The 11760-nt window shown below is 34.6% G+C and overlaps 2 protein-coding genes across 2 annotated transcripts in view; both read right to left on the reverse strand.

Annotated features, from left to right (window-relative positions):
* Nucleotides 1-4729, reverse strand: part of LOC108732532 — a 6009-nt gene extending 1280 nt beyond the window's left edge. The window contains exons 1-7 of the mRNA XM_018463400.2: nt 4301-4729; nt 4036-4233; nt 3550-3797; nt 2332-2514; nt 1324-1404; nt 1048-1149; nt 857-961 (exon numbers count right to left, since the gene is read on the reverse strand). Coding sequence (XP_018318902.1) covers nt 857-961; nt 1048-1149; nt 1324-1404; nt 2332-2514; nt 3550-3797; nt 4036-4233; nt 4301-4621 — 1238 coding nt within the window. The 5' untranslated portion in view covers nt 4622-4729. The remainder of the gene's footprint in view (nt 1-856; nt 962-1047; nt 1150-1323; nt 1405-2331; nt 2515-3549; nt 3798-4035; nt 4234-4300) is intronic.
* A 1533-nt stretch (nt 4730-6262) lies between these two features.
* Nucleotides 6263-11760, reverse strand: part of LOC108732506 (uncharacterized threonine-rich GPI-anchored glycoprotein PJ4664.02-like) — a 9378-nt gene continuing 3880 nt past the window's right edge. Inside the window, exons 5-11 of the mRNA XM_025974348.1 lie at nt 11259-11475; nt 9368-9700; nt 9120-9311; nt 7896-8138; nt 7484-7831; nt 6478-6633; nt 6263-6414 (exon numbers count right to left, since the gene is read on the reverse strand). Of these exons, the coding sequence (XP_025830133.1) occupies nt 6263-6414; nt 6478-6633; nt 7484-7831; nt 7896-8138; nt 9120-9311; nt 9368-9700; nt 11259-11475 (1641 nt within the window). The remainder of the gene's footprint in view (nt 6415-6477; nt 6634-7483; nt 7832-7895; nt 8139-9119; nt 9312-9367; nt 9701-11258; nt 11476-11760) is intronic.

Genomic DNA, 11760 nt, shown 5'->3' on the forward strand with positions numbered 1-11760 from the left:
AATAATTTTTTAATAAAAAAATTATTATATTTGTTTCGTTTTTATATTTGTTAAATTGTGCGTCGATAATCACTCGAGATAAAAATGTTCAGTCTCTCAGAGTTTCTGAAAGCGAGACTCGAGTCTCCGTCTTTTATCGAGTTTCTCTGGTGTCGCTGAGAGAAAAAACTGTTTAGCGTCTCTGAACGAGAGACTCGAATCGCTCATAGAGAGATCCCCATTTTGTATCCAATCTCTGAACGAGAGACTCGAATCTCTTAATAAGTGTTGTCTCGATAGACATGGTTAAAATTTTCAACATATTTTAGAGATCCCAGTCTTTCTACGAGAGACACCAGTCTCTCAATTTTTCACTTTTATTCGTTCAGTCTCTCTGTGAGAGACTCGAATCTCTGAATTAACAATTTTATCGTTCGAGTCTCTCATACAGAGACTGTGAGAAATCCATAAAAACACCTAGGCAATAGCTGAGAAACCCTGAAAGACTGTGAGAGACGCTCTCAGAGACATTGAAAGACTGGAGAGTGACTGAGAATTTTTGTCTAGGGCACTTATACGCAAAAATATTGATCAAACCTACGCTGTAAACCTGTTGAAGCTACTAAAAAAGCTAAAGACATCACAAAATGCTGAGTCGATTTTAACCTAATTAGACAGAACAAATAGAGCTCCAACCACCCCCAAAAAATTGAAAAACGAGTAATCGTCAAGGAGTTTACTACCTAATACAAGGAAAAATGAGGAAAAAATTCGGAAATTCAAAAATTTGGTTTAAGACGACAGGCACCCTACATAGATGTTACATTTCGGTTAAAACAATAAACAAATTCTTATAATAATAAATTATTAAACGTACGGGTATATTTCACCCTCTAGACCATTGCCGTCTTCATCTCTAGTAGAAGGGTTAAATGAAAATTCTCTAGATCCTCCATTGGCTAAATTAGGTTTTGAAGAAATTCTGAAACATTACGTAAATACACCTATATAATATAGGTTGTAATAAAGAAGCATTATAAACTGTTAATATTAATTCAATAAACCTACTCATAACTATTATCACGAATATTGCCACCAGATTCAGGAGGAGGAGGATTGAAAATAAAATTTGTTGGCCTTCGAGTGGATAAATCAGACTTTTTAGTACTCCTAAAAGTTAACGTTTAAGTAATCTCTTCAAGTATACGTATGAATAGAAATAGTATGTATACTCACAATTAATCGAAATATTACAAGTAATAGTTTTTGTTTATAATCTTTTATGTATGCTTGACGTTAGTTTAAATAACAGTGACACAATGATTTATTTGAAAGATTACTTACGAATGCGAAGTTCTCTCGTTCTTCCTAAAGGTGGGAGATCCATCTTCTTCCATCATTTTCTCATAAATATCTGTTGTTCGTCTAAAATAGACAACTTGTTAGAAGCAACAAGATTATTTTTAACAGGTTTAATGTTATCTGTCTTCTATGCTTCTCCATTAGAAATTTTAACATTGATAATATTGGGATAAACTAATACGACTGTGCCAAAATAAATAAGTCGTGAAAAGGTGAAAACCCAAATTTAATTCCTTTGAGTTTTCTAACTTTTCATTATTTAATTATAACATGTGTTTTTCATCACTAGCTAGGACGCAAAGTAGCCAAGTTCTGATTATTTTATCAACATAAAAAAAAAGAAAATCATTATGCTGGCTACAATTAACAAATTTTCCAAGCGTGAGTTTTCCTGGCTTATATTTAACTAACTACTGATTATAAACTTTCCAGTTTTGATTAATTTTCACCAAAATTATACACCTAATCATAACTTTGGTTTCAATCAATTACTAAATTTTCATCTTAGTCTCAACACATGAAATGAAATTCTTTACGTATGACGAGAAGATTATAGTTCGATATTCGGGATTGATGACTAACGGGGAGCAGGATTGTCTTTTCTTCTTCGGCGAGTCTAATTCCTTGGCATATACATATGTTGGCACCCTCCTCAGGAATACGGCAAGGGCGTTGTGGTAAATCAATCAATCAATCCTAAATATCGAACCCTTTTCTTCAGGTGTGGAATTGTATAGAATTTTAACTAACTGTATGATTATATGGAAAACAAGAAGATGATAAAATAAATAGAAACATTTGATTTTTTTAATTAAGAAGAATGGCACTACAGAAAACACAAAAGCACTCCAACCAAGGGATATATCCATATTTGCCTATGCTTTATCACAATTTTATAAACCTCCATCTCTAAACATTATAAATGTGGTAGATGAAGTGGAAGTGGACAGCAACATGTCTTTTACTTAATGGTTTTAGTTATTAAAATACCTTCTGTAATATCTGAAGTAGTATGCAGCCGCAGCCACAACAAAAAGGCCCAAAAGAATGCTTAACACAATGACTGAAACAAGATAACCGGTTGTTGTTGCCGAAGTGGCCGTTGCACTTCTAGAAAATGCCGTCCAAGAAATTGCACCGTAAGCGTCAGACGTGTTGGCGGATGCAATTGCTCTGGAAAAAAGAGTCAGACCAATACAAGATACCAAATGAGTTTCGTCAATATAAAGATGCTTATACACTATGCGTCCAAACGCCAACGTATCGCAAGTGCTACAGACGAACACCGCGGGCTGCGATCGATATCGCAGCGGTGACTAATGTATAGCGCTGGCGAGAGCAGACAGCTACTGTCATAATCATTAGTCATTCGGGGGCCCAACATAGACTACAGAATAACAGTCACCGACGAGAAGCTTTCCGGAACTATTTAAGAATGCGTGATATTTACGATAGCGACAAAACTTAAATTTTTAGAAAAAAATTTCATTAATATTTCTCTTTGAATTTCTCGCTAGTTTGGATCCATCTTTACATTAACGTTCCCTATAAAAACTTAAGGCAAATAATGTACAGATTTACTATTAAGAAGCACATTCACGCGACCGTTTCTGCATCAAGCAGAATGCAAATCTTTGTGCAAACAGCCATCGAATCCGGTTTAACAGTAGACAATAAAAAAGAACCATTAGTTGTCTCTATACGCATTATACCATGATATACCTCGATTCCAGACAGCACATTTCACTGTACAGTGTGTTTTCACTGCATAAAAGTTTTACATTCATGGACGTGAGTAACTAAAGTCCTCGAGGAAATACGAAAATATTAAAGGAGCAGGTTCGACTGCATCCCCCGATTTAATAAATTAATAATTAACAATCAACTCTGAGGATGCCGTGTACACTAAAGATAAAACGTAAACAGTGGTGGTGATATAAAATTATTTTCTTGTCCCAAACTTGACTCTGATTTTTATAATATCTCACAAGGACATAATATTTAAAAGTATTTTTTGATAATTAACTACTATTCTTCAATTTATTTGAAGAAATGAGTAGTTATTAAATATGTTAATCGTTGAATGAGTACAGACAGCGCCGCGTACTGTAGGTATTTGCTACATTAGTAGATAGTTGATTTCAATAATGTTCAACAATAATTAGTGGCAAAAACAAGGAATAGAAGCAAACGTTAAGTGAAACTTACTCTTGTAGGTTCTCTGTTTCAATCAAATTGTTGTTAGAATCAAACGCATATGTAATTAATTTTAAGGCGTAATCGGAAGCCGCCCTTAATCTCCTCGATTGAACGCTGCTAGGTATCACGCTCGCTGTTAATCCTTTAACGGAATAACCGGACGCTGCTGAAATTGTTTCTAATACAGTATCAGCATCCTCTAGCGTTGCACCAGGAACTATTACAATAGTAAGGTGTTCATCTTCCAACTTTTTCACCTAAAGGATACTAAATATATTTAAATAGAATGAAAAGTATGTTAAAAAATTCACCTCAGTTAATACAACTGTGGAAGAAGTTAATTAATACAAATTCTAAGATTTTACTTCCTCATGTTTCAATTTATTGCAAGTTATTTTGAAAATAATATTCTTTTATGACTTGTAGGCCATACCAACGAATTTCGATACAGTTTAAATAAATAAGTCAACAATATTCAATATCGAACATTCGAACCTGAATCCTTAAAGTTGAAGAAAGTCCATCGCTGCTACCATTTCTGTCAGTTGCTGTAACCGTATATTCTTCTTGGTCACCATCGTCAAAAATATTTGCACCAATATAAACAACCCCGGTAGATTCATGAACCACAATGGAATCACTATCAGTGGAATATCTTACCAATGAATTTAAACCTATATCTGCATCAGTAGCCTAAAAAGTCAACAATTTCTGCTTAACAAAAGCCGGAAGAAGACGCAAAAATACAAGAAGACTTTACTTCAACTGTTACAAGTGATGCAGGTGCAACATCTGCAACAATATCATTTTCAGGATATCCAACTACCACCAAGGATCCCGCTGTAAATACTGGACGATTATCGTTTATATCATCAACGATTACGGATACAACCGTGTCTTTAGGAACGTTATAAAGTTTTTCTTCTACATTGACCCACGCTCTTGCTTCTTCTTGGTAAAATTCTCTATAAACAGGATTTTCGTAGGAATAGAAGGATGTAGCATTATCTCCAAGCGTCGGTTCAGAGGTTTCATTGATACCTATAAGCCTAACACGGACCGTAAACTGTGAAACGTACATGCCAGAAATTCCTTCCCATTCGCGATCAATAGACCCAACAGTTTGTAAACTTCCTGTGGTACTATTTATTTCGAAAACGACTGAAATAAAAAAAATAATAATACAACATCGAACACATAGCGCTACTTTTATCAAGGATTCAAAATGTTTCCCTTCACGTGCTAATTAATAAATTAATGGAAAATCGATGTTTAAATCTTTGTAGATTAGACGGTAGGTACTCCATTTAAATTATAACGGATTAGGTTTAACTTTTTTCAGTAAATTTTAAGCTCATTTTAGAATGCCTACTATAATTTCGGTTGGCCAAGATCTTAAAAGACGCTACTTTGAAAACCACATTCAAACCCCTTAGTTAGTAGTCTACATTATTAGCAATTAATTAGCGGCTAATTATGAGATCGCTTCTGGCTGTCTCTAACCGATTTTTACATGCTAACACCATTTGAAGTTGACATGCAAATTGGTTTTCAGATCGCGGCTAATTTTTGACTTTCACGGTTAATTTTCGTCGTGTCATGCCCAATTAAATGTGCCACCACTATCTCATTCGAAGTAGCGATTGTCCGGCCGTCAAGATGGAAAAAGACACTATGTATTTTGAAAAAAAAATCTACATAGGTATTTCATTTGAAGTTAGCATGAAGACCGATTTTTATTATTTATTTATTAATTATCCGACGGTTTATATTTCTGCCTGCTAATTTTGCTATGCCAAATTCAAAGGGGATTAATTGAGATCCAAAATCATAGTGCAAACTGTAGTAGTACTAAAAGTCTAGAATCTAAAAACTACTCGAGAGAAAGTGAAGAAATGTCTTTCTCATGAAATAAATAATAAAAAAATAGAAAACATTATTGAGTTTGGGTCTTCACGAAAATTAACGAAGCTTTTATAATGTGTTATACGTAAACCTTAAGATCCAACCCAAAAATAACGGATGATTAAACATGTGAGGTAAATTTTGAAAATTGTATATGTTACCGGAAATGTAAATAAAATTCCGAGGCTATTTAGGAAATCTATAAAATATTGTTTCAAAGATTTNACTGTTTCTTGTTTTAAATATTTTCTTTTAGCAAATACGGACAGGTACTTGTTTTGTTACTAAAATAATTAGTACCAATTGTATGCATAACCTTGCAACAAAGCGCATACATGTTTTGTTGCCATAAATTAATAAAGATTAAGTGACAAATTTCTTTTTAAATTGGATCAATTTTGACAGAATTATCGGAAACAATAAAGATAAAAAACAACAGGGAAGAACCTAAAGTTAACTTTGGATATTTTTTGATTTGAAAATTACTAGAAGCTAATCCACAATATAATATATACACAAAATGATTGAAAAGGTTTTTAGAAAGGAAACCGTATTTTAAACATCATAGTAAATTCTTCACTAATCGTGTATCACTTTGATGTTTTTTATCTGATTATGTTTATTGTAAGTGTGAATCACATTTTATAGAAGAATTATATTTATGAAACGTAATAGATAAAAACAAGACGTTAAATGGTAATCCATTTTCCATTAGTATATAAATCAATTAAAGGTAAGTATTTAATTAGTAAAACGATTAATCAATATAAAAATGCCAAACAGTCAGAATAAAATAGTAAATAGTCAATAGAAAAAACTAAACGGCAAATACGAAAGCGTTATCAGTGCTACCACTGGTGTAGCCTGTAGCTGTAGCAACGAGATAGTAAGAACCACTAGTAATGTAATCACTTGTTACTAGTTCTCCTGTTTGTTCGTTTATAGTAAGCTGAGAGGGTAAAGTAGAGCCTGAAAACGATTATCTCAATGGGCAAAAATGTACGTTTTGAATGCGTTGATGTATTAGATTACCGTTACTTGCGGCAATACTGTAAATTATACTTTCGTCCATTGAGGATGTTGCAGAAACCGAACCAATTACCCCAATCGCGTGAAGAGGCTGAAGACCGAAAGTATAATACGAATTATCGAAGTTTATAATAGCGGTAGAAGGCTGTGTTGTAGGTGCTAAAACAGGAATTATGATTTTATAAATCATACATATTTCGTTTTTTCTAAAACTACTAACGTAAGGTAAACAATAAAGGCATTATTGAAATTTTCAATAAAAGAAAAAATACTATAAGACAAGCAAAAATCGAAACCCAATTTTAAGTCTTCTTATCAGACTTGTGGATTCACTTGCTAATCGTAAGAGCGACAGAGGGTCAATTTTGAACAATAACATTTATAATTATTTCTTTTTTTATTAGCACATGTGTAAAACGAAGATGATAGAAAAAAAACCGATAAATCATTGACTCCGACATTTCGAATTTTTGAAATTTCGGAAGTCAATAATATTAAGCTTCCAATTGATGCCCAATCCAATAGGATAAAATAGAATTGTACGAAAATTTATATTTTGGTGTTGATGTACCTTCTGTATAGGTGTAAGTAGTATATGTGACCGGTGTGTTTGAAGTGAATGTGGGGGTAGTAGGGCAATCACAAGTACTCGGTGGGCATTCGGTTGTCACAATAGGACTTCCAGTTGTCACAATTGGATATTCAGTTGNTGTAAGACAAGCAAAAATCGAAACCCAATTTTAAGTCTTCTTATCAGACTTGTGGATTCACTTGCTAATCGTAGGAGCGACCGAGGGTCAATTTTGGACAATGACATTTATATTTATTTCTGTTTTTATTACCATATGTGTAAAACGAAGATGATAGAAAAAAACCGATAAATCATTGACTCCGACATTTCGAGTTTTTAAAATTTCGGAAGTCAATAATATTAAGCTTCCAATTGATGCCCAATCCAATAGGATAAAATAGAATTGTACGAAAATTTATATTTATAGTATTGATGTACCTTCTGTATAGGTGTAAGTAGTATATGTGACCGGTGTGTTTGAAGTGAATGTGGGGGTAGTAGGGCAATCACAAGTACTCGGTGGGCATTCGGTTGTCACAATAGGACTTCCAGTTGTCACAATTGGATATTCAGTTGTTACAGTTGGATATTCAGTTGCTACAGTTGGATATTCAGTTGTTATAGTTGGACATTCAGTTGTTACAGTTGGACATTCAGTTGTTACAGTTGGACATTCAGTTGTTACAGTTGGACATTCAGTTGTTACAGTTGGACATTCAGTTGTCACAGTTGGACATTCAGTTGTGATTGGATTTTGTGTAGTCGAGTCCGTGACGATTGTAGGCACTAAAACAATTACAATCCCGTTGCGAAAATTGAATTCACATATAACAAAAAGAGGTACCTGTACCTGTATAATCTGTTGTTGTGGAGACTACGTCTGAAACTGTAGTGCACGGAGGACAAGTTATTGGTTGTTCTGTAGGAGTAAACGGTGTTGTATATGGTGTTGTATCTATTGGACCATTTGATGTTGGGATATCTGAAGTAAGTGTGGTGTATTCGTCACAGGGAGGGCAAGTGACGGGCGTGGGACATTCTGTTACCGTTACTACCTCGGTGGTTAACGTGGTTGGGTAGGCTGTGGTTGACTCTGCATAAATTTTCAACAAATTAAATAAGGGGTATACAATATAATATTTTATAGAAAATTACTCTCGTTCTTCGTAGAATTTAATTCACGATTAACTTCTCACGGGAAAACCGTTCAGCTTTTATTAACTTCTAGCCTTATTATTATCATCTGTGATTTTATTAACTGCCCAACATCGTTCTAAAGCGAAGAGATTCGCAACATCATTCAGACTCACATCAGAGATTCAAATCAATAAGATTTAGATTCGATCGATGTATGTACAGTGGACTCTCGTTAATTCAAACCTGCGATAATTCGAACCTTTCTATAATTCAAAGTTATCACGAGTTCCCTACAAAATCTCTTTATATTTCGAACTAAATCAATACATTTTTATGCACTTCGTAATTCGAACGAAAAAATCATTGTTACGTAACAAAACGACGCGCTAATTCGAACGCATCGGCGCCAAACACTCGACAATTCGAAGTTGCAGAGATAAAGAGACAGAAAGATTGTAAGTACATACATTTTGAGGCAAGTTCAAACGTGTATCATCGTAACATCGAACCTTTGTTTTTGTTATGATCAGTTTGACACACACTTCCGCACGAATTGGTTTGTTTAGTTATGTTTTAGTTATTGTTAGTTTTTCGTTGTATACAGATTAAAAGTTCGAAAAATTATATTTCGAACCATTTGGTATTTCAAACACTCGATAATTCGTAATATTTTAGAGTCCCTCTAGTTTCGAATTATCGAGAGTCGACTGTAGTGTAATTAAAGCTGTAAAGTAGATTAAGTTCAATATAAAATTCCACAAATTAATCGTATATGCGTTATTATATCAAAACTAAATTCACCGCTAATTAGTTTTGGTAGTGCTGCTTTATTCTGCATTACTGATAAGTATCAGCAGGATATTGCCAAATACGAGCCCTTACAAGACGATGAATTTTGAATAATACGAAAAACGAGAGCAGATTGTGAAATTCGAACCTATTGTACATTGCTCTCCTGGCAGTGTTATAACAATAACCGTATTCCCATTAGCTTCTGCACCATTACGAGTTGCCGTTACAGTAAGTAGAGCGAATTCTGTATTGTAGAGAACATCTTCCGGCAAATCACCGAGTAATATTAAATTAATTTGGTTATTTGAATAATCAAGTTCAAAGAATGTTCTGTATTCTAGAAAACAAAATCTAAATTAAATGCCACACCTAAAAACCAAAATAATTGTGTACCTCCTGCTAAAGAGAAGTTAGTATTTTGGTAATCGTTGTCATTTAAAGTTATCGACGTTTCGCCACTAATACTATCGCTGCCATCTTCATTTACAGTGTACGTTACTAAATAGTACGACGAAGCGAAAACAGGGGATGATACTCCGGGTTCAATAATATTTGATAAATCTACCACAACAACCGTGGTCCCTACATAATCAGCGGTTGCTCGAGATGCTTGGATCGGTACAAGGATATAGGAATTGGTAGTTAGAATATCATCCGGAATATTTCCAGAAAGAACTAAGTTTAGTTTATCCGATTCCGGATTACAACTGAAATAGTTGCTATAATCTACAATAGAAAATGTTACTTTAATAACTTTGTTATAGGGGCTGATTGTTAAATAACCTGGCCAGTAACACATGACATTACCGTCATTTGTATAGGTACAAGGTCTGTTCAAAAAGTAATGCGAATTTTGAATTTCCGCGGGTTACGTATATTCGATTTTCGATTTTTTTTGTGGTATTATATTGGTACTCATGCCTCTCACTTATACCGACAAGTTCGTCTATGTTGAATGTTCAGTTAATTTTGCTCAAATTTGCTCCAGAGGGTCATAATTGGTAACAAATCATGGGTTTATAGTTATGACGTGCAAATCAAAGCTCAATCATCCCAATCCAAGCTGCCGCGAGAGTCAAGACTGAAAAAAGCGCGCCAAGTAAGGTCCAATGTGAAGGTTTTGCTTACAGTTTTCTTCGATTGCAGGGGTGTGAGTTCTTGCCACAGGATAGAACGGTCAATAAAAAATATTACCTGCAATTTATGAGAAAATACCACAAATGGCGCGCTAAACGCCATCTGTAGTACGATGCTACATTTTAGGATTACGTATGCTCCAACTAATATATGGATATCTACTTCCTGAAACGAATCCCGGCGTAGCTAACCTCAACGTGATAGGCACGTTACCATAATCTAATAAAATAATTCGAAGTGGTCTGTATTCTGTCGAAACTGCCTGACGATTATGGTAACGTGCCTAACACGTTGAGGTGAGCTACGCCGGGATTCGTTTCAGCAAGTAAATATCCATATATTTAAATGGACCTTGTTGGAGCATACGTAATCCTAAAATTGGCGATATTTTCTAAAACGCACTGTTAAGACAGCAGGTAAAACTTGGTCTGTGTTCTGTCGGAGCTGTCTGCGACGCGCTGATGAGATCCAAAAAGATCGAAATCGCGATCCGCGTCTGGCAATTTCGACAGAATACAGACCACTTCAAATTATTTTATGCAATTTATGAGCAAATTTGCGTGAAGCAATCCGCCAGAAACACCCGGATTGTGAAAGAACAAAACGTCCCAGCTCAAACATCGTTGCTTGTGCGCGAATTTTTTGCCAAAAACAATAGACACGCAGCCACAATATTCCCCAGATCTGACCCCTTGTGACTTTTCTTGTTCCCAAAACTGAAGAGGCCTATGAAAGGACGACGCTACGCTACGAATGAGGAGATAAGGATGGCATCGAAGAAGGAGCTGAACAAGATCACAAAAAATAATTCTTTGAAGTGCTTCGAGGATTGGAAAAAACGTTTGCACAAGTGTATAATATCTGGTGGGGATTATTTTGAAGAGGACAAAATAGATATTCATGAATAAATAAATAATTTCTGAAAAAATACAAAATTTGCGATAGTTTTTGAACAGAGCTTGTACACAGATATTGAGAAAGCCTAGAAGTAAATAATTTGGACGATGGATTTGCGAAACTGCAGAAGTCTTTCAGCAAGTGCCTTAGACTTCGAGGAGACTATTAAAGATACTACAATTGTTTTCTGCAACATCAAACCAAGTTACTTAGCAAACTACCCTCATATCAAAGAAGTGTCTAGTATTACCTCCTTGTATTACAAATGTTGTATTTTCGTAATCGCCGTCGCTTAAAATTATGTCTGTATTTAACGTGATGTAATCATTACTGTCTGAAACTTTTGTATAAACCGCTGTATAATATGATGAACTGAACATTGGTGAAGGGGAAATAGAGTTCTCCTCGTCTACATGTATTGTGAGGGTTGCATTTGTGCTTCTAGTCCCTGGTATACTACCTCGATCCTAGAAATTTATTAATAAATAACAGAATAACTTCAGTTAACCCCAATTTAACTAAAGTAGTCACCATCCGCTTTGATTCAAATCAATTATCCATTATATATATTCATATTTCCAGCTGCAATTTTTAGAAATCCCTAAAAAAGGACGATTTTGCCTTTAAGGGAGGCATCTTTTGATTGTAAATTAACGGATGTAAGATCATTCATTTAAAGTGGGTGGCAATCTTTTCAAGAATCTTAAATGACAAGAGTGGTCAAGTGAAGCATCATTTTAAAGATGACCTTA

Source organism: Agrilus planipennis, unplaced genomic scaffold (assembly GCF_000699045.2).
Source record: "Agrilus planipennis isolate EAB-ADULT unplaced genomic scaffold, Apla_2.0 scaffold48, whole genome shotgun sequence".
Lineage (NCBI taxonomy): Eukaryota > Metazoa > Arthropoda > Insecta > Coleoptera > Buprestidae > Agrilus > Agrilus planipennis.